Source organism: Myripristis murdjan, chromosome 5 (assembly GCF_902150065.1).
Source record: "Myripristis murdjan chromosome 5, fMyrMur1.1, whole genome shotgun sequence".
Taxonomy (NCBI): Eukaryota; Metazoa; Chordata; class Actinopteri; order Holocentriformes; family Holocentridae; genus Myripristis; species Myripristis murdjan.
In genome coordinates, this window is record NC_043984.1 from 34,603,331 (window position 1) to 34,627,294 (window position 23,964).

At 42.9% G+C, this 23,964-nt stretch overlaps 1 protein-coding gene and 1 long non-coding RNA gene across 2 annotated transcripts in view; one reads left to right on the plus strand and one right to left on the minus strand.

The window, feature by feature from the left end:
- The window catches only part of LOC115359829 (zinc finger protein 585A-like), a 1,044,768-nt gene that overhangs the window by 977,305 nt on the left and 43,499 nt on the right, over positions 1-23,964 (plus strand). Inside the window, exons 6-10 of the mRNA XM_030052472.1 lie at positions 3,458-3,647; positions 6,042-6,231; positions 6,490-7,048; positions 20,971-21,103; positions 21,389-21,933. Of these exons, the coding sequence (XP_029908332.1) occupies positions 3,458-3,647; positions 6,042-6,231; positions 6,490-7,048; positions 20,971-21,103; positions 21,389-21,933 (1,617 nt within the window). The remainder of the gene's footprint in view (positions 1-3,457; positions 3,648-6,041; positions 6,232-6,489; positions 7,049-20,970; positions 21,104-21,388; positions 21,934-23,964) is intronic.
- On the minus strand, positions 8,688-9,865 carry LOC115359773 (uncharacterized). Its single transcript, XR_003928277.1, has 4 exons — positions 9,759-9,865; positions 9,612-9,679; positions 9,448-9,515; positions 8,688-9,360 (listed from the first exon to the last, which is right to left on the minus strand). It is a non-coding gene; the product is annotated as an uncharacterized LOC115359773 (long non-coding RNA).

The following is a 23,964-nucleotide window of genomic DNA, read 5'->3' on the forward strand; positions in this document are numbered from 1 at the left end:
GGAGAAATCGTTATGTAAAGTATGTTTGCGAAATCCTGTCGGCGCCGACATAGCCGGAGACAGGAGCTTCTCTCTCAACTTTAAAAATTGACAGAATTCACAGAATTGAAAACATCTGAAGAAACTGTAAGAGCTGTGGGGGTTGGAGGCAGGGGTGGACTGGCCATCGGGCACACCGGGCATTTGCCCGGTGGGCCGATGTGCTAAGTGGGCCGACAGTCCCCCGACACTTTTTTTTTTTTTTTTTTTTTTAATTATTATTGCAATAGCTGACCGTAAGATCAGTAGATCAGCGGCCCGACTGACACTGGGCTGGCCCAATCACATTGCTAAACAACCCCTTTTCCTTAGTTTGGTCCCGCCTGCATAATGATTTCGGCAAATAAAGTCATTGCAAGAGTTTGTTTACTCAGCACCGGGCCGGCCCTTGAGACACGCTGCTCTGCGGCCCATTGGTTATTTTTCTTCACTGACACGGGGCTGGCCCAATCATATCACGAGCCTGTGGCTCGGTGTGCCGGTGTGCAGTGCAACGCGGGTCGAACGTTATCTCATAGGATCTACTGAGATGGAGAGAAAACGCAAAAGTGGCGCAGAGAAACTGCGAGAAAAAAAGCGGCTGTCAATTTTCAAACCGATCGGACTTTTTCGCTTTTTCGTAATTTATCAACATGAATGAAGAACATGCCCAAACAATGGCAGAGGAACACAATTCCCGATGGTAAAGCGGATAGTACCCCCGTCTGCCATGCAGGAGATCTTCGGTTCAATTCCCCACCCGGACAAAAGGCGGATTTTACTTTATTAGCCTACCTCACTTTGTTGTTAACCATGACAGTGAAGTGATTCTTATTATTCTGCCTGTCACTGGCTAGATGACACACACAGTGGTATTTAGGGTTTCTGTAATTTTCATTTCTGTACTCTGTGAATTTGTAACCCAGGTGCTAAATTATTATTATTATTATCATTATTATTATTGTTATTACTATTTTGCCTTGTTTTGTTTTGTTTTGTTTTGCCTTTTTTGTCTTTTTTAATGCCTTGCTCTAACTTTATGGGGAGATATATCTACCAAGCGAATCAGATTCAGATTTAAAGGATTTGTGTGGTATACTTTGTTTGTCGCCATGACCTTCCTATGTGCAGTTTGGGCTCATTCTCCATTCATGTTGATAGGCACCTGCACTTACTGATCTGAAATAGATGCCCAAAAGGTGTTGGCCAGTTGTGGCCTCTTCAATAGAATAAAAAAGTTCAATTCCTATTCATCTATTATCTATTATATTTTATAATATAGTATAGTACTATAGTCCAGTATGATTGGGGCAGCCAAGTAATTTGACATATTTGAACAATTTTTTTAAAAAGTAACGTAATAGTTACTTTTCCTGGTAATTAATTACTTTTTAGTAGAAGTAACTAGTAACTATAATTAATTACTTTTTCAAAGTAACGTGCCCAACACTGCTGATGACAGCTAACTAATTGCATGGCATTATGGCTTTAAAGAGTTGCACAGTTGGTATACACATTTAAGAGAGCAAAAAGACCGGAAAGGTGTGCGTTATCGAATGCGGTGGGCCGGTCTGGTCCAAAATGCCCGGGCCGATTTTTTGTCCCAGTCCGCCCCTGGTTGTATTCAATTCAGTCCAACAGTCCCATACTCACATACTCCCCCCTGGCTATTTGTAAAGGCATCAGTAAACTTTAATATACAACAATTGAAGAACGGAAGCAAGCAGGTATCGGCTGGGAGGGTAGCTCAGAGATATCTGGAGCAGCACTTCTCAGACAAAATAATGGCTTTCACTGATGGATCAAAAGACCCTGATACTGGACGTACAGGAGCTGCAGTCTTCATCCCACACTACAAAATACATATCAAGAAAAGAACCACAGACCATCTATCAGTATACACAGTTGAGCTTACAGCTATTATATTGGCATTGGAATGGGTAGAAAAGAATAACCACAACAACATATTAATAGCATCAGATAGCTGGGCAGCACTTACAAGTCTCAAAACCCTGAAATCATGTAGGCAAGATCTCATTTTTGAAATACACAATGTACTGTACAGAATGCACAGGAGGGGTTTGAAGGTATGTTTTATTTGGGTTCCTGCTCATGTAGGGTTAGAAGGAAATGAAGATGTGGACATTTTGGCCAAGCAATCACTTAAATCACAAACAGTAAATATGGAAATTCCGTTAAGTAGGGCAGAGGGGAAAGCATTAATTAAGAAACATGTGGGAAAGGTGTGGCAGGAATATTGGGACATACAAGACACAGGAAGACACCTCTATAATATACAGAAACAGGTTGGGTTGGGAAGAAGGATGGGCAGGAGCCGGAGGGAAGAGGCAGCCATCACACGGCTTAGGATAGGGCACACAGGACTAAATGACACACTTCACAGAATAGGTAAACACTTAGATGGTAAATGTGAGCACTGTGGTGTATCTGAATCGGTCCAGCACGTACTGTTGGAGTGTAAGGCATATGAGGAGGAAAGGAGGGCACTGATAACAGCAGCAAAAAAAGCCAACATAAGCCTGAATATAGGGAATCTACTTGGGGTAGATTCAAGGATATATGGTCATCTCATTACATACTTAAAAGTTACAAGACTGATGGAGAGGATTTAGTTTCCTTTTTTTTTTTTGGTCTGTTAATCTACTGTTCCACACTCCAGTCCAGTAGGTGGCGGTAATGCACCTTTAAGTCGGTTGCCAACCGCCAATAAAATCAAAAGAAGAAGAAGAAGAAGATGCTCTTGCCCTGCGTTCCAATACTCATACTATCATACTATTTAGTAGGGAAAAAAAGATTTAGTGTGTCCCAATACATAGTATGTCAGATGCAGTATGCCAAGAGTACCAGGATGTTCTACTACATCCGGTCAGATTTCACAGTATGGATTTCAGCACAGACATACATACAGCCTCTTTCTATGTCTATGGATTTCAGCATGCTGCTCTGGCCATTCTGACCCACAATCCTTTGTGCAGCGGACGTTACGTCGCACTGACTGAGTGGCCACGCCCACATACGGACGACAACAAAACACACACATCGCACAAAACTCGCTCAGTGACCGCAGAAGCGACAGGAAGATAGAAGATAATAAATATGACAGAGGACAGCGCAGTATGAAACAGCACCGGCATTTTGACAACAACATTCAAATTTGCCGCTACGGACGGCGGCGGAAGTGAGCGAGAGGGCCGGACTTCAGGGAGGATGTATGTAGTGTGTCCCAATAGTATGCATATGCATGCATATTTCATACTAAACTACATACTTTGTAAGGGCAGCTGCAGTACCTACTAAAAGTAAAAAGTATAAGGATGCGATTTGGAACGCAGGGCTAGATTGGACTACAGTGATTTTCTTCAACAGTACTTTCTCTCGGAGTCAATGCAGCGAAAAGTCGTATCTCAACTTTGTGAAGATGTCTGAACTCTGCGAGCTGAGATCGCAGGTGATGCGGGAACAGACTGCAGCCGCCAAGGAGACGCTGGCTCTGCCGGAGGAGACGCTGGCCGAGTACAAGCTGCAAAACTCTCGCCTGAAACTGAAGGTGGAAAGGCAGCAGAGGCTCCTGGACGCCATCTTGCTGCCGGAGGTGCGACTGCACAGAGGTTCGTAAGTTTTAAACGCCATTTTCACATCAGCGACTCACCTGGACCCTGACAGGCGGGGCTAACCATCAGTTAAGATTCAAAAGAAAACATTGAGACAATCTGCAGCATCTGTGAGATAATATCAATATTAATGCATGATAATAACGACTAATGATATCAATATTAATGCATGACAGTAACAACTCTAAATGACCAACTTATCTAAATGACTAATATCATGTTAGCGGGTCTGTTCAGCTACAACTTTCAGATCATTTTAAAAACAAATCGTTTATTCTGAATACAAATTATTTATCATCATATTTACTGATTGTGCCGTCACCTGTTTATCGGTGCTGTCGCCTCCTGGAGTGGAATCAAAAAACAAAAATAAAAAAAATTGAAGTTAAAGTGGCTGCTGTGGATCACACAGGCCTCTGTACGATGCAGTACCAGGGTCACTGCAGGGGGGCGGGGGGCGGGGCCACATTCTAAAACAAAAACCTCTGAATTTTCTAGACAACTACTACTAGTACTACTAACAGTAAAGTAATAGTGGTAGTAGTATATTAGTAGATGTAGTAGTAGTAGCAGTAACAGTAGTAGTAGTAGTAGTTTTAGCAGTCATTGTAGTAGTAGTATATTAGTAATAGTAGTAGCAATAGTAGTAGTAGTAGTGGTAGTATATTAATTGTTAGGCTATAGTTGTACTAGTAGTAGTAGCAATTGTAGTAGTAGTAGTAGTAGTAGTGGTAGTATATTAATAGTTGTAGTTATGGTAGTAGCGGTAGTAGTAGTAGCAATAGTAGTAGTGGTAGTAGTAGTAATAGTAGTAGTAGTAATAGTAGCACTAGTAGTGGTAGTAGTAGCAATAGTCATAATAATTGTAGTAGTACTATAGAATTGTCTGGATTAAAGTTGTAAATTTCATAGAAAAAAACTTTTGAGATTAAAGTGGTTGCTTACAAAAAAACCCTCACAAATCTATGTTAAAAAAAAAAAACAAAGTCCCAAATTCTGAGATTTTAAAGTCACAGATGTATGAGACAAAAAACTCATGTGCTGCCTCCTGCTGGCCGTGTCTCAGGCCTGCAGCTGATCAACTGATTCTACTTTGACATGGGATTCAGGAACAAAGAAATCCTGCTGATTTTAGCCCAGAATCAGCAAATTGTTTTCTTCTGAATCGGCCCAAGTCACAGCAACGTCCCTTCAGAGTCCAAATGCTGAGGAGGAGATTGTGATTCTGGGCTCAAACCAGCAGGATTTCCCTCTGACTGGATCCCACCGGAGGAGAACAACTAGTTTTTGTAAATTTTTGAGGTGATGGAAGGAAGCCAGAACAGGGGTGATGTGGGACCTGCAGCTCATTCTCGTAAATAATCTGAAGCAACTGTAAAATATTTAACTCGGCTTTACTGAGGCTCATGTGTAGAGGGAATTACAATAACCTAGACAGGACTAAATCAAAGTGTGAGTCAGAAGTTGGAGGGCTCGAGAAGACAAGCTATTTTTGCGATGTTTTTTATTTAAAGAAAACACTGGGCGAGCTTTGAGACATGAAGACATGAACTGGTCAAAGATGACAAAGAGATTCTCAGTGGCAGGTTTGCTGTTAGAGTGAAGTCGGCCAATAATCTCATCAACTGAGGCGGTGAGGTTATCAGGACCATGTAAAACAAAGTTTTTATTGGGGCTCTGGTGGGCGAAGTTACGGGATGTCCGATCTTTGGTCGCCAAGCAATCATGGAGTGAACTGGAATTAGGTGAGAATAAGAAACAACCTATTTCTCACCTAATTACTGTGGAAGGAAAATACACATTTTGGGCGGCTCAGACTTCCTGATTGATTCAGACTTGCTAATTGACGGGCCCATCCTGTCGTCTGAGCCTGGCCTTTAATCCTGTAGGCATGCACATGAACACTTACCGTGTCTTTTGTTCCCATTCGGAACCGCACCCTACCTGATCACTGCCTTAAAATACCTTGATCACTGTCTTACAATACCTTCCCTCACCTTTTGTTCTCTGCCTATTTACATACCGTCTGTACTCACTGTATAAAGGTCTTCCCCTGACATTGCTTTTGGTCAGCTCACTGTACCAGATACCCTCTGTGTCGGTCAGTTCACCAGTGTGCCGCTATACTTCAATGAACTCACACCATTACAGCAAACTCCTAGACTGGACTACAGTGGTTTTTCTTTAACATTACAAAACAAACCAACAAAAAACATAAAAAGCAAGTGTTGATTGTCACCATATCTGTTTTTTTTTTTTTTTTACAAAAGCTTTAGTAGGGATTATGCTGACATGAAGTGATGCTGACAGGCTCGGGTCATCTTCCAAGCATAATTGTGTGTGTGTGTGTCTCTCTCTCTCTCTGTGTGTGTATGTGTGTGTGTTTTCCAGTGGTGTGTAAAGAGGAGGTCCCCCCTGAGCAGCTTCAGCGGACCCCCAGTCTGGAGTTTGAGCCCCCACACATTAAGGAGGAACAGGAGGAACTCTGCACCAATCAGCAAGGAGAGCAGCCTCAGGATATCACCAGGCTGCCGTTCACTGCTGTCCCTGTGAAGAGTGAGGATGATGAAGAGGAAGCTCAGTGGAGCAGAGACGGCCGCCGCTCCACTGGACAGATGGAAGCAGAAGATGGTGGAGAGGAACGAGCCAGGAACCCAGAACCCTCCTCTGAGGCTGAGACTGAGGATAGTGATGACTGGGATGAGACCAGTGAAGTCCAGTCAGGTTCAAACCCACTGAGTGACATCCCTCTCAGTCATGACAGTCCTGATGTGGGAGAGAAACCAGCTTCCTGCTCCAAGACCAAGAACACAGGAAAGAGTACATTCCCCTGCTCACTCTGTGGTAAAGGGTTTACACGGAAAGGAGCCCTCAGGATACACATGAGAATCCACACTGGAGAGAAACCATTCGACTGCTCACTCTGTGGTAAAGGGTTTACCACGAGTGGACACTTCAATGGACACATGAGAATCCACACTGGAGAGAAACCATTCATCTGCTCACTCTGTGGTAAAGGGTTTACACAGAAAGGAAACCTCAAGCGACACATGAGAACCCACACTGGAGAGAAATCATTCGTCTGCTCACTCTGTGGTAAAGGGTTTATCGAGAAAGGAAACCTCAAGATACACATGAGAACCCACACTGGAGTCAAACCGTTCCCCTGCTCACTCTGTGGTAAAGGGTTTATCATGAGTGGATACCTCAAGCGACACATGAGAACTCACACTGGCGAGAAACCATTCGTCTGCTCACTCTGTGGTAAAGGGTTTACCGAGACAGGACACCTCAATGAACACATGAGAACCCACACTGGAGAGAAACCATCCGTCTGCTCCGTCTGTGGTAAAGGGTTTACACAGAAAGGAAACCTCAAAAGACACATGATAACCCATGTTGGGGAGAACCTGTAGAGACGCAGTCCTGCATGCGTGTGTGTTTATTGTTGTTTATTGTTTATTAGGATCCCTATTAGCTTTTGTCAAGACAAAAGCTAGTCTTCCTGGGGTCCATCACAAGAATAAAAACATTACATCATTTCACGATTCAGCAATCACCCGTCTTCTCAATAATTAAAGAAAAAGATGCTACAGTAAATAAGACAGAATCAGTTTGAAATACACCAAAATCACCTCTGGGGATTAGTAAAGGCTTATTTGCATCAAGTGTTGTTTCAACTTTTTCTTGAAGCTAAATTTCGTACTAATATTCTTTATGTCATTAGACAATGAGTTCCATCCTGTTGTAGCTCGATAGATAACAGTAGATTTAAGTAGCTCTGTTCTTGGTTTAGGTGGTTCAATATAACCTGAACTGGCTTGTCTAGTCATGTGGTTATGTATATCGCGTGAGTATTCAACTTGGTCATAGAAGTGCTGTGGTTTCTTGTCAATTAACACATTCCGGAAAAAAGTGAGAATACGAGAATGTATTCTGTTCTCAACAGGAAGCCATGAGAGATTTCTGTGTAGTTCTGTAACATGTGTTCTTTTAGAGCACTGGAGAGCTAATCTTGCAGCCTTGTTTTGAGCTATTTGCATTTTTGCATGTCTTTCTTTGAAGCAGATGACCAAATGGCAGGGCAGTACTCAAGGTGTGACAAAACTAGAGCTTGTGTCACTTCTTTCATAGTATTTTGCTGTATGTACTTTGAGCATTTTCTAGTCATAGCAATGCTCCTTCCCATTTTTGTCACTATGTTATCTATGTGTTTTGTCCAATTTAGTTTAGGGTCTAATGTGATGCCAAGCAGCTTAGCCTCTCTTATCTGTTCTACTTGCTTTCCGGCAAGTGACAGGCTCAATTGAGGATCACTGTCCAGCATATGTCTGGATCCTAATACCATACATTTTGTTTTAGCTATGTTCAGCACGAGTTTGTTCTTGGCGACCCAGTCAGCTACTGCCTTAAGTTCAGTGTTTAATGTATCATTTAGCTCTTTAAGAGTAGATGCGGCACTGTACATAGTGGAATCATCTGCATACATAACCAAACTAGATTTATTTGATATTAATGGTAGATCGTTTGTGAATATGGTAAATAAAAGAGGGCCTAGGGAACTTCCTTGAGGAACCCCACACTGTAACTCCCTGCTATCAGAAAAGCTTCCATTGAAAAAAACTCTGCTTTCTCCTAGACAGGTAACTCTCCATCCAGGAAGGAGCAACTGAGCTAAAACCATAACTTTTGAGTTTTCTCAGCATCAAAAAGTGATCAATAACATCAAAAGCAGCGCTGAAGTCTAACAATACTGCCCCTACAAGCCTTCCACCATCCATGTTCTTTAGCCAGTCATCCATTATTTGTGCTAATGCTGTGCTTGTGGAGTGCCCAGCTCTGTATGCATGTTGGTAGCTTGTGATCAGACCATTACTTGACATATATTCCTGAATTTGAATGTGTGGCAAAACGGGTGGTTGGAAGATAATGATGTAATAAGGCTTGAATTTAAAGGTGCTCGACAACGCCACCTGGGGGAATTTCACCCCCAGGAACTTAATTCAGGTTCGTAATGCACCCAGACCAGACGTGAAATCAATATAAAAATTGATTTATTTTCACAATATTAACAAAGTAGAATACAAACAGTGACAAGGGTCTTTTCAAATACTGTAACACGGCCACTACAACAATCTCACTTAGGGTCACCAGTATGCATAGGAAATCAAAACAATTACAATAAAGGAAAACTCAAAACAACCAAGGGAATAAACAATGAATTAAACACTTAAACCTCACACAAACCAAACATAAGCACACAAAAACATTAAGAAAGAACACAAAAATAAAGCAGAGCAAATTATAATAAACTCAAAACACAATATTCATAATATACAACACCAAGTAAATAAATAAAATAACTCAGGGTTTACTGGGAATGACCCAAAAGTGGGCCAATTGCAGTTCGTCCCCGCGCACAATGGTGCGGGAGATCAGCCAATCACAGCACGGCACTTATAGAAGTCACTGGCGATAACAAACAGGGTAAAATAAACAGTGGCGTAATTGCGGCCACAGTGGGAGCCAACAATATAAATGCGGCTGTGCAAAACATGCGGCATGCAAGACAATAGATGAGCTAATTGACAAGGCAGCATACACAGCAATACAAGACAGCCCAAACAAGACAGCAGTAGAGTCCCGGTGCACTAGAGCGTTGACCGCCGGAGAGTGGAGCACCGCAGCGCACGGCCAGGCCAAAGCGTGCCTACGAAGTGCGCACACAAAATAGCATTTACAATTATGTTGGTTACAATGTGAATGACCAGGCGTAACCTGGCTACAGGCCACCTACCACAGAGCACAGGCACAGCGTCTCCGCCGGGGAGGAGAGGGAGAGCAGCAGGCCGCAGTTAAACGCTGCTGAGAGACCACAAAAAGAAAGTTTAGCGGCTAGCCGGATAGCAGCCACTAGCGAGCTGGATTACAGCTGCCGTTGGGTTAACTGAGCCGACATACCTGGAGAGAGCGAACAACAGCGTAGACAACCTCCAGTCCCACACAGCCGCAACCAGCCGACAGCCTCACTGCAAGCACAACGTAAAGCAGGTTTAATGCCCAGAGACCGCAGAGACACCCAAATACCACAAGGCGAAAAGGACTTACAATTTTCGGAGAGATGGAGAAGACCTGGCGAAATCGGCAACGCCAACCGCCACACGGTTCAAAGTACATGGAACGCCGCGACACACACAGACGCGAGAGAGACAAGGTAGCACACTGAGCAAACACACACACCGGAGCAGTTAAAAGGCTAGCGGCTCCACCCCGCAATTAGTGCCGCGAGATGACCCACACCTGGTGTGGAGCAAGCGAAAAGGAGGGGGAAGGGGAGGAGGAAGAGACTATCCTGCTACAAATGTATACAATTTTTTCTAAGATTTTACTTAGTACTGGAAGGAGGCTTATAGGTCGACTGTTAGGACCATCGAAGGTGGATCTTTTATCCTTAGGCAGTGGAATAACCTTAGCTTCTTTCCAAATATCTGGGCACACACCCTGCTCTAGACACTTATTGAATATATGACATAATGGCTTGGGTACATGTTTAGCTGAAATTCTGAGTATTTTACAGTCAAGATTGTCTGTACCAGGAGGTTTATCGTCAGACAGATGCATCGGCAATCTTTCAATATTTTCTTCCCCTACCTGTTGAAATACAAACCTGCACTGCTTTTCCTTAATGATACCATCTTTAATAATGTTGTATGCTACATTGTCATTTATTCTACACATGGCATTCCTTAATTTATCCACCTTACTTATGAAATAATTATTAAAATAATTTGCAATATCATATGGCTTTGTAATAAATGTACCGTCTTTCTCAATGAAAGAGGCCTGCATGTTTGAATTCCTCCCCATTATGTTATTCAGCGTTCTCCATAGCTTCTTTCCATCATTTTTAGCATCATTTATTTTCAGCCTATAATATTCCCTTTTTTTTTATTATTTTATTAATTTCGTCACAGCATTTCTTAGTTTACAATAATGTTGTCTATCAGACATTGAACCTGTTCTATCTGCAATTTTTTTGGCTTCATAACGCTGGGCCATTAATCCCCTCAATTCATCATCCAGCCAGGGTGCACTATTTGACCGAGCAGTCCATTTTTTCATTGGAGCATGTTTATCAGCTATCTCCATAAATAACTTCATGAATACACACAGTGCTTTTTCTGGATTTTCGAGAGGGATTTTCTTCTCTGCACACATCCGACCATTTCACACACTTGACCTCTTCCTCAAATAATGCCTGATTAAACCATTTATAAGACCTTCTATAATTAATTCTGGAACCAGCTTTAGGTACATTAGCTTTTCGCACAATTGCAACTAGGTTATGGTCACTGCAACCCAGTGGAACTGATATAGCTTTTGAACAGTACTCTGGTCTGTTAACATAAATGTGATCAATGCATGTTGCTGTTCTATCACTGAATTTATTCCTAGATGTGTGGTTGCTGATGTCACTGCCTGAGTCAGTGTGTGTATTTGTGTGTGTATTTGGGAGAAGTTTCATCGAGCATCATACAGATGTAAGCAAACATGGGTGTGTCGGTGAGAGCAGCAGCAGGAGATGCTTCAGTCAATGCTGATGTTAGAGATGCAGCACATCCCAACACATTTTGTATATCTTGTGTTAATACAGAGAGAATTAGAGTTCCAGCAAAGTGTACACTGTAATAAATGCCTGTTTACTAAATAAACTGTTTCACGTGCAAATGCAGACAGTGTGTGTGTGGCTGCTTTTCCTGTGTTTTTGTTTTCCTTTGTCACATAAGGCGACTGTGCCCACTTAAACTAGCCGGCCCACCTCCACTCCACAGGTAACAAGCTAACAAGTTAGCCACATGCTGAAGAAACGTTGCTGCCCCACAGACGGATGCAAGGAGACTCATGTTTCTCTGCACACTCTTCCAAAAGAAACACACGGGACAGACCAGCGGCTGACGGTCATTTTTTCCCGGGTCCCGCAGGGTTTTAGTCCAAATTTGCTCGTCTGTTCGGCTCATTTCAGCGCCGACTGTTTTATCAATCAATCAATCAATCAAACTTTATTTATATAGCACCTTTCATACATAAAACAAATGCAACGCAAAGTGCTTTACATTAAAATACATACAACCCTAATCCCCCACCCCCTCACACACACTCACACGCACACACACACACACACACACACACACACACACACACACACACACACACACACACACACACACAAGTACAACATATTTCACACATGCATACACCCCACCACACCCCAGCCCCACCCAAAAATAAAATAAAACATGGCTGAGCGCTGAGGGACCAGATGAGGAAACACCATTCATTCTTTGGGAGCCATCCACACCGGGAGACATCCCAGCTCACGACTACAGGGGGCGCCACCGCAGAGACCACCCCGACCCAGACAGACAGGAGCCCACACCACGGCCATAAGGCCATGGAACAGGGCCCCCAACCATCCAGGCCAAGACAACCCCCAGGACGGCACCCCCCGCAGGCAGGCCAGACACAGCTCCGGGTGTGGAGGGCCCCCATGACGAAAACACTGGAGCTAAAAACTAAAAGACAACAGAGTAAAATACAATCAATACTAAAAGGGATAGAAAAAAGAAACAATATAAAAAATGAAGTGTAATAAATGGGTGAGTGTTAATAAATTAAAAACAATAAAATTAAAAACAATAAAACAATACAGGCAACATAAATATGTATTAAAAAGTAAAAAAAAAGAAATTATTTAACAAGCAACTAAAACCAATAAGAACAATAGAAGCAGCATAAAAGAGTGGTAACTAGAATCAGATAAAAGCCAAATTAAAAAGGTGGGTCTTGAGCCTGCGCTTAAAAACATCAACAGTCTCAGCAGCCCTGAGGTTCTCCGGCAGGCTGTTCCACAGACGTGGGCCATAATAATAAAATGAAGATTCACCATGAGTTTTTGTTTTAACGTTGGGAACAGTTAAAAGACCGGTACCGGAGGACCTCAGGGTGCTCGAGGGCTGGTAGGGTAAAAGCAGGTCAGACAGATAAGAAGGCCCAAGGCCGTTAAGACACTTAAAAACCAATAAAAGAACCTTAGAATCAATCCTGAAACGCACAGGGAGCCAATGCAGTGATTTTAAAACTGGTGTAATATGAGCCTGCTTTCTGGTCCTCGTCAGCACACGTGCAGCTGAGTTCTGGAGTAATTGAAGGTGTGAAATACTCTCTTTCGGGGGGAGACCAGAAAGCAGGGCATTACAATAATCTAAATGACTAGAGATAAAAGCATGCATTAGCACCTCTGTGCTGGCCAGAGAGAGAAACGGGCGAACTCTGGCCATGTTCTTAAGATGATAAAATCCTATCTTTGTTATACTTCTAATGTGTGGAATAAAATCAAGCTCAGAGTCGAAAAGGATGCCCAGATTTTTGACACATTGTGAAGGTTTAAAATCCTTTAGTTTTGGTAATAGTTTCTCTCTCTTGCCTTCAGGGCCAATAACTAAAACCTCTGTTTTGTCCTGGTTGAGCTGTAGGAAGTTCTCTGCCATCCATGACTTTATATCTAAAATGCAATTTAAAAGGGTATCAACCTGACACAATACAATGCCGGTTTCACAAAGACATTTTGTAAAGGATGCTGCTGTCCCCACATTGTCTGGAGCAACGTCAACTCCGCGACCAGCAAGTGATTTTTTGTCTCTGTCTCATCAAGACGAAAACATTTCCAGAAGTTGTAAAGTTTTTCATTAGTACTGTTGATAACATTATAGCCGTTAACAGTCAGCCAGTCAGTGGAGAGGGGCTGATTCTCTCTTCTGACTGGCTAAAGAGCATATACATTGACTGACTCAGCAGTGAGTGCTAACACTGTTTAACCTTGCTAGTTGATTGTATACCGTATTTCACCAATTAATCGCCCGGGCGTTTAATATGCCAAATCAAGTTGGACCCCGGGCGTTTAAAAGAACCACGCGGCTATTCGCTGCAGGCCTTTATTTATTTTTGCACAGACCTGCACCAGGCCATTATTGTGATGACAGTTACTGTCCAACATATTTATAGTCGGGCAATTTAAGATTACAGTGCACCCTTTTTTTCTAACGTTAGCTAGCGCTCTTATTTTGACAAAAAAACAAAAGTGCTGCACTGTTATTGTGCGGAAAACTGTTTACTTCTGCAAAACTAAGGTGAGTAGCCTTATTTTGGGTTACCTCATTATGATGCAAATAATCGCCCCAGCAGTTATTCGGGTGGGCATTTAATACGCAAAATGGGTGTTTAGTGCATTTTTTCTCTGTTTTCTCACCGGTGCAGGGAGAAATAATGAAGCACATTGAGCCTTAATGCCTCTACTTTGCTATGCATGTCACAAATATTATTGCATTTCATTCAGTTTTTGCCATTTTGGAAATATTTCATGATGTTTATTTTATTTTTATAATATATTTTGTTATTGATGCAATCAGTTCTTGTGAATATATGTTTACCAGAAGCACTTTGAATACATTAACAGTTGCACAGCTGTAGCTTTATATTTGATATTTGTAGATTTGAATACTGTTGTACAACAAAACCTTTTCAGAACTAATTTGAACTAATTAATAGAAAATAGAACATTATTAATTGGTGAAAATTAATAGATTTAGAACTTAACTATGATTTATACAGACAATGTATGAGTTTAATGAGCTGATCCATCGTTTGGCCTGCTATAGGTCAGGGTTTTTTTTTTGTGAGTGGACGTCATGACAAGGGTCGCAGCTGTTGCACGTCCATGAGAGCACATCCTGCCGGGTGTGTGTGAGATTGAAGAATTCCAGATCCAGAACCGATTCCCAGTGCAAGCTGGGTGGCGAGCCAACCCGAACCACTGATATTCAACACCTACAAGTGAGCAGGATTCCTGATTTCCCCTCACTCACGGACTGTGTGGTAGGACAAATAAACACTGACACTGACTTTAAAAAGGGCCCCAACGCAAGAAAGGCTGAATTTGGGTTTTCATTTTGCCGGCTTTATTATTTTAATTTAGTATTTTTCATTCATTGTTTATATGTTTTAACTGTTGTAAATATTTCCTGTGCTTTAAATTTGCAATATAAATGTGGCCATACAAAAAACACAAATCATAGGTGTTCGTGTCATTTGATGTTCAAATTCCTGGCTCTTAACAACTTAGTGTCTTCTGATACTGGTCCAGCTATTGTTATTGATTGATACTTACCTGTGCTCTATTACTATATTGTAACCAGGGTTACACCTGGGTGGAATTAGCGAGTTGATAACCGGCTTTATGGTACCGAAAATCTGGAGTGCGGATGTCTGGTTAAGTGAAGCCAGATAAGTAAGAGAAAGCCCGGCTATGTTAATCCAGCTTTATGGTACAGGCCTCAGGTTAAGTTCAGGATAAGAGCTCAGCAGGTAGAAAAGCCCCACCTACTGACCAATCAGCTCTCTTGGAAAATGGCCTGCCCATTTTCCCTTTTATAAAATTAAAATTAATACATTTTACAATTCTTCTTGTATTTATTTTAACTCATGACTCTGGACTGTCCAACCAAAAATTGATCTTGTAGACTGATGTAGTGATTTTTAAAAATGTTTTTGAAAATAAATTGGGGGAATTTAAGTCAGAGGGTTAAATAAAAGTCTGATAAAATACACGCCAGCGTCTGGGCTCCTTTAGGTTTCCATTAGTTTGCTCATATTTAGTATTTAGGGTGTCTGCCCTGAAAAGTCCACATGAGAGTTGGTGCCAAATGTTTTACAGTCTTTAAGTGACAGTGAAATAATATTTCAACCAGCAGAATAAACACGAGGCGTCAGATGGTTTATAAAATGAAATATCAGAATCAGTTGAATCAAAGTGACGATTCTGATGAAACTAAAACTGAGAGCAGACCTCCATCAAGGGTCGACCTTCATTAAGCCCGTTTCCACTGCCGAAACTTTGGGGTAATTTTACGGGGCCGGGACCGTTGTCGCGTGTCTCCACCGCCGGAACCACCCCGAAGGAGAGAGTTCCTAAACTTTTACAGGGGCTAAAAAAAAGGCCCTGCCTAATGTACTAGCTAATGCTAACAACACACTTTTTAGCTGGCATTTTTAGGGACGCTAACGTTAGCTTGAGTGGATGTTAGCTAAGGCTAACAACACGCATTTTGATGCCCCGGTCATGGTCGCGCAACCGCCCGATAACTTTACAGGAACCTTCCTCCTGCTCGGCCCTCTCAGTGGAGACACGGCAGCTGAGAGGGCCGAGCGAGAGGACGTTCCTGTAGCAGCTCCTGCCCCCCAAATACTACCAGGAACCTTTTGGTGGAAACGGGCCTCTTGTTAGAGAGGGCCAGTTCCTCTGCAGCCGGCGGGGTTAAAGTGTCAATTTTGAGACATCAGTGTGACAAGCGCAAAAACAAAGTGAGAGCGGCAGCGTTGGACCTGCCGGCCTCTCGTCGTCGGCGCTCAGCGTGGTCGAGTCATGACAGGAAGGGGGCGCCATTCGGTCGTTTTACGGCTGCAGAATCACATCACATAGAAAAGATCTCCATGATGTTCAGACTCTTCTCCCTGGAAACCAGCAGCTCATGTTGGGATCCGTGGAAACCTCAGGATCCCTGCTGGAATTTCAAAATAAAGTTAATTAAGAGACTTAAAAAAAAAAAAAAAAAAGGGACTCCCTGTAGGCAAACAGAATTCTGTATCTGATCTTTTCGTCTTATTGTGACCAACATAAAACATGAGAAAAAAAATGGGAGTGCTTGTTGGATTGTATTCTATCTTATTGTGTACTTTCTTAATTTGTAATCATTTATTTGTTGTATTTATTTATTCTTATTCTTATTTGACTTTATATTTTCATCTTTCTTTCTTTCTTTATCCTAATTTTTTGTTATTTGTCATATTTGATCTAAATGACTACCGCCCTGTGGCACTCACCCCCATCCTGATGAAGTGCTTTGAGAAACTGGTTCTCCAGCATGTAAAGAACAACATCCCTGCCAGTCTGGACCCTCAGCAGTTTGCATTCAGAACCAACAGATCCACAGAGGATGCCATCTCCACTGCTCTCCACTCAGTCTTCACTCACCTGGAGAAAAGCAACACCTACACCAGAATGCTGTTTGTTGACTTCAGCTCAGCTTTCAACACAATCTCCCCCATGAAGCTGATTGGAAAACTGAACACTCTGGGCATCAGTACCACCCTCTGCAACTGGATACTGGACTTCCTCACAAACAGACCCCAGTCAGTTCGGATTGGCAGTCTCTCCTCCTCCACTCTAGTGCTCAACACCGGAGCGCCCCAGGGCTGTGTGCTCAGCCCCCTCCTGTTCACGCTGTACACCCACGACTGCAACCCCCGACATGGAGAGAACTCTATTGTGAAGTTTGCAGATGACACCACCACCATCGGCCGGATTTCCAACAATGATGAGTTTTCATATCGGGAGGAAATCAACCATCTTGCAGAATGGTGCACAGAAAACAACCTACTGCTCAACGTCAGCAAAACCAAAGAGCTGATAGTTGATTTTAGAAAAAAGGAGGCAAAAACACACAACCCTTTCTACATCAATGGAGCTGAGGTGGAGCTGTTAGGAGCTCCCTTGTCCTGTCTCTGTGTTTTTCCTGTTTCCCCTCCCCCCTGTGTTGTGTGTCTGTCCCTGCGTTCCAAATCGCATACTTATACTTTTTACTTTTAGTATGTACTGCAGCTGCCCTTACAAAGTATGTAGTTTAGTATGTATTGGGACATACTAATTCTTTTTTTCCCTACTAAATAGTATGGTAGTATGAGTATTGGAACGCAGGGTGTTTCTCCCTCTAGGCTGGGCGTGGCAGGCTCATTGATTCCTCTTACTCACCTGTTCCTGCTCACGCACCTGGTTTCCATCTCATCATTATCTCCACCACTCTACTGCCTTTATAATCCCGGCTCAGACCTCCACTCACCGCCAGTTCGTCCTGTACCCTCGCGTGGTAACGTCCCGGCTAACTCTTGAGTATTCTGCTCTGCTTGTTTGCTGCCCATTTTTGAACTTTGGCTCTTTTTCCTCTGCTCCTATACCCTGCCTGCCTCTCCTGTGTCCTGTCTGCCGCGTCCAGCCTCCCCAGGATATCTCTGTTACATTTTGTATTTGGCCAACCTTTGTTCCATTAAAGAACTCTTGTTATTTTCACCGTTTCCGCTTTGTGGATTCAGTTTGTTTGGAGCCCAGGCTTAACAGGAGCAAGTGAGCAGTTTCAAGTTCCTGGGAATCAACATAACAGAGAACCTGTCATAGACTTCACATATCTCTGCCCTGGTTAAAAAAGCTCAGAAACTGCTGTATTTCTTAAGGAAACTTAAGAAAGCAAAATTCCCATGCCAAGTTCTTGTCAACTTCTACAAAGGAGCGATTGAAAGCATCCTGACTGGAAACATCACAAACTGGCATGGGATGTGCACCGCCCAGGACAGGAAGACTCTGCAACGAGTGATTAAAACTGCCCAAAACATCATTGGCACACATCTACCAAGCATCAGTGATATTAGGGAGGTGAGGTGCCTGCGCAGAGCCAAAAAGATCCTAAAAGACAACAGCCACCCCAGCCACAGCCTGTTCACCCTGCTGCCATCAGGCAAAAGATACAGAAGTATCCGCTGCCGTACCACCAGACTACAGAGCAGCTTCTTCCCACAGGCTGTGAGACTACTAAATGCACCATCTACACTCCTCCATGTTTAATGATTTTATTTTTTATACAATCAATTAATCAGTCAAGAGGAAACCACTTTTTAATTTCATTATACAACCATTTGCCATTTCTGAGGCGAATATCTGAGTACTTTCTCTTGGAGTCAAAGGACCGAAAAGTCGGATCTCAACTTTGTGAAGATGTCTGAACTCTGTGAGCTGAGATCACAGGTGATGCGGGAACAGACTGCAGCCGCCAAGGAGACGCTGGCTCTGCCGGAGGAGACGCTGGCCGAGTACGAGCTGCAAAACTCTCGCCTGAAACTGAAGGTGGAGAGGCAGCAGAGGCTCCTGGACGCCATCTTGCTGCCGGAGGTGCGACTGCACAGAGGTTCGTAAGTTTTAAACGCCATTTTCACATCAGCGACTCACCTGGACCCTGACAGGCGGGGCTAACCGTCAGTTAAGATTCAAAAGAAAACATTGAGACAATCTACAGCATCTGTGAGATAATGATATCAATATTAATGCATGATAATAACGACTAATGATATCAATATTAATGCATGACAATAACAACTCTAAATGACCAACTTCACAGGTTAATATCATGTTAGCGGGTGTGTTCAGCCACAACTTTCAGATCATTTTAAAAACAAATCGTTTATTCTGAATACAAATTATTTATCATCATATTTACTGATAGACAGCCGTTACTAGAGCAATTTCCATATTTTACCACACGACCCTGCGCCTCGTCTGTCTGTGCCGTCACCTGTTTATCGGTGCTGTCGCCTCCTGGAGTGGAATCAAAAAACAAAAATTAAAAAAAATGAAATTAAAGTGGCTGCTGTGGATCACACAGGCCTCTGTACGATGCAGTACCAGGGTCACTGCAGGGGTGTGGGGGGCGGGGCCACATTCTAAAACAAAAAACTCTGAATTTTCTAGACAACTACTACTAGTACTACTAACAGTAAAGTAATAGTGGTAGTAGTATATTAGTAGATGTAGTAGTAGTAGCAGTAACAGTAGTAGTAGTAGTAGTTTTAGCAGTCATTGTAGTAGTAGTATATTAGTAGTAGTAGTAGCAATAGTAGTAGTAGTAGTAGTGGTAGTATATTAATTGTTAGGCTATAGTTGTACTACTAGTAGTAGTAGCAATTGTAGTAGCAGTAGTAATTGTAGTAGTAGTAGTAGTGGTAGTATATTGACTTTAGCCCAGAATCACCAAGTTGTTTTCTTCTGAATCGGCCCAAGTCACAGCAACGTCTCTTCAGAGTCCAGATGCTGAGGAGGAGATTGTGATTCTGGGCTCAAACCAGCAGGATTTCCCTCTGACTGGATCCCACAGGAGGAGAACAACTAGTTTTTGTAAATTTTTGAGGTGATGGAAGGAAGCCAGAACAGGGGTGATGTGAGACCTGCAGCTCGTTCTAGTAAATAATCTGAAGCAACTGTAAAATATTTAACGCGGCTTTACTGAGGCTCGTGTGTAGAGGGAATTACAATAACCTAGACAGGACTAAATCAAAGTGTGAGTCAGAAGTTGCAGGGCTCGAGAAGACAAGCTATTTTTGCGATGTTTTTTATTTAAAGAAAACACTGGGCGAGCTTTGAGACATGAAGACATGAACTGGTCAAAGATGACAAAGAGATTCTCAGCGGCAGGTTTGATGTTAGAGTGAAGTCGGCCAATAATCTCATCAACTGAGGCGGTGAGGTTATCAGGACCATGTAAAACAAAGTTTTTACTGGGGCTCTGGTGGGCGAAGTTACGGGACGTCCGATCTTTGGTCGCCAAGCAATCATGGAGTGAACTGGAATTAGGTGAGAATAAGAAACAACCTACAAAGTTTTTACTGGGGCTCTGGTGGGCGAAGTTACGGGACGTCCGATCTTTGGTCGCCAAGCAATCATGGAGTGAACTGGAATTAGGTGAGAATAAGAAACAACCTATTTCTCACCTAATTACTGTGGAAGGAAAATACACATTTTGGGCGGCTCAGACTTCCTGATTGATTCAGACTTGCTAATTGACGGGCCCATCCTGTCGTCTGGGCCTGGCCTTTAATCCTGTAGGCATGCACATGAACACTTACCGTGTCTTTTGTTCCCATTCGGAACCGCACCCTACCTGATCACTGCCTTAAAATACCTTGATCACTGTCTTACAATACCTTCCCTCACCTTTTGTTCTCTGCCTATTTACATACCGTCTGTACTCACTGTATAAAGGTCTTCCCCTGACATTGCTCTTGGTCAACTCACTGTACCAGATACCCTCTGTGTCGGTCAGTTCACCAGTGTGCCGGTGTACTTCAATAAACTCACACCATTACAGCAAACTCCTAGACTGGACTACAGTGGTTTTTCTTCAACATTACAAAACAAACCAACAAAAAACAAAAAAAGCAAGTGTTGATTGTCACCATATCTGTTTTTTTTTTTTTTTTTACAAAAGCTTTAGTAGGGATTATGCTGACATGAAGTGATGCTGACAGGCTCGGGTCATCTTCCAAGCATAATTGTGTGTCTCTCTCTCTCTCTCTCTCTCTCTCTCTCTCTCTCTGTGTGTGTGTGTGTGTGTGTGTGTGTGTGTGTTTTCCAGTGGTGTGTAAAGAGGAGGTTCCCCCTGAGCAGCTTCAGCGGACCCCCAGTCTGGAGTTTGAGCCCCCACACATTAAGGAGGAACAGGAGGAACTCTGCACCAATCAGCAAGGAGAGCAGCTTCAGGATATCACCAGGCTGCCGTTCACTGCTGTCCCTGTGAAGAGTGAGGATGATGAAGAGGAAGCTCAGTGGAGCAGAGACGCCTGCTGCTCCACTGGACAGATGGAAGCAGAAGATGGTGGAGAGGAACGAGCCAGGAACCCAGAACCCTCCTCTGAGGCTGAGACTGAGGACAGTGATGACTGGGATGAGACTAGTGAAGTCCAGTCAGGTTCAAACCCACTGAGTGACATCCCTCTCAGTCATGACAGTCCTGATGTGGGAGAGAAACCAGCTTCCTGCTCCAAGACCAAGAACACAGGAAAGAGTGCATTCCCCTGCTCACTCTGTGGTAAAGGGTTTACACGGAAAGGACACCTCAAGATACACATGAGAACCCACACTGGAGAGAAATCATTCGTCTGCTCACTCTGTGGTAAAGGGTTTACACAGAAAGGAAACCTCAAGACACACATGAGAATCCACACTGGAGAGACACCATTTGTCTGCTCACTCTGTGGTAAAGGGTTTACACAGAAAGGACACTTCAAGCTACACATGAGAATCCACACTGGAGAGAAACCGTTCCCCTGCTCACTCTGTGGTAAAGGGTTTACATGGAAAGAAACCCTCAAGATACATATGAGAATCCACACTGGAGAGAAACCATTCGTCTGCTCCATCTGTGGTAAAGGGTTTACCGAGACAAGACACTGCAAGGAACACATGAGAATCCACACTGGAGAGAAACCATTCGTCTGCTCCGTCTGTGGTAAAGGGTTTACTGAGAAAGGACACCTCAAGCGACACATGAGAACCCACACTGGAGAGAAACCATTCATCTGCTCCCTCTGTGGTAAAGGGTTTACACAGAAAGGACACCTCAAAAGACACATGATAATCCACGTTGGGGAGAACCTGTAGAGATGCAGTCCTGCATGTGTGTGTGTTTCTGTGTGTGTGTGTGTGTTTGGGAGAAGCTTCATTGAGCATCACACAGATGTAAGCAAACACGAGTGTGTCGGTGAGATGTTTCAGAGTCAATGCTGATGTTAGAGATGCAGCACATCCCAACACATGTTGTACATCTTGTGTTAATACAGAAAGAATTAGAGTTCCAGCAAAGTGTTTACTGTAATAAATGCCTGTTTACTAAATAAACTGTTTCACGTACAAATGCAGACAGTGTGTGTGTGGCTGCTTTTCCTGTGTTTTTGTTTTCCTGTGTCACATAAGGCGACTCTACCCGCTTAAACTAGCCGGCCCGCCTCCGCTCCCCAGGTAACAAGCTAACAAGTTAGCCACATGCTGAAGAAACGTTGCTGCCTCACAGACGGATGCAAGGAGACTCATGTTTCTCTGCACACTCTTCCAAAAGAAACACACGGGACAGACCAGCGACTGACGGTCATTTTTTCCCGGGTCCCGCAGGGTTTTAGTCCAAATTTGCTCGTCTGTTCGGCTCATTTCAGCGCCGACTGTTTTATCAACCTGACACAATACAATGCCAGTTTCACAGACATTTTGTAAAGGATGCTGCTGTCCCCAACTTGTCTGGACCAATGTCAACTCCGCGACCAGTAAGTGATTTTTTGTCTCTGTCTCATCAGGACGAAAACATTTCCGGAAGTTGTAAAAGTTTTTCATGAGCACCATTGATAACATTATAGCCGTTAACTTGCCTGTGATTGGCCCGACCATATGTCACTCAGAAAACAGTCAGCCAGTCAGTGGAGAGGGGCTGATTCTCTCTTCTGACTGGCTAAAGGAACCGTGCTGCCAGTGCTCTGGTGAAAGGCAAGAGAGAGGAGCTGTGAAACTATATTTAGCAGACCACAGGTACTCAAAACCACAAATACATCTTGCAGGGAGATCAACAGTTCAAATAAAACCCAGGAAAAGTGGACACCATGGGGCCTTTAAAGCCTCTGGATTTAGAATGGAAGGTCAGAGAAGCTCCTGCAGGTGGAACATGGAGGTGGACCAGAGGCCTGTACCATAAAGCTGGATTTCGGCTTAGCGAGCTAACTTCAGGCTTAACCCTGGCTTTTCTGTACCATAAAGGTGGCTTACTTTTTATCAGGCTACGTTGCCATGGTAACATATGCTGAACACCTAACCTGCTCCGGAGCAGGTTAAGTTCAGGATAAGAGCTCAGCAGGTAGAAAAGCCCCACCTACTGACCAATCAGCTCTCTTGGAAAATGGCCTGCCCATTTTCCCTTTCTTCTTCTTTTATAAAATTAAAATTAATACATTTTACAATTCTTCTTGTATTTATTTTAACTCATGACTCTGCACTGTCCAACCAAAAATTGATCTTGTAGACTGATGTAGTGATTTTTAAAAATGTTTTTGAAAATAAATGAGGGGAATTTAAGTCAGAGGGTTAAATAAAAGTCTGATAAAATACACGCCAGCCTCTGGGCTCCTTTAGGTTTCCATTAGTTTGCTCATATTTAGTATTTAGGGTGTCTGCCCTGAAAAGTCCACATGAGAGTTGGTGCCAAATGTTTTACAGTCTTTAAGTGACAATATAATAATATAATAGCTAATATAATAGCTAAATTGAAAAAAAAAAAAAAAAAACACAACGCAGATAAACAAAAAATCTAATCCAAAGCCTTTATCTTGTGAAAGAGATAAAAGAATCTAGTGATGATGACAACGCTGATGATGATTGGATTTTGTGTACCCAAGATCTTCATCATCTCTCTGACTAGAGAGATGATGAAGGTTGGGTTAAGAAAAGAGGCATTTGTCTGTAAAGCTTGGAATCGAAGAGAGCTAACAGAAATAGTGGGAGATTGAATGCAACTGCTAAAACTGACTTTAACATCTGGTTTGAAAGACAAAGTGTTTGATGTTTGTAAAATTCCTGCAATTCCACTGAATTTACAAGAATCACACCAGAGCAAGCGCATGC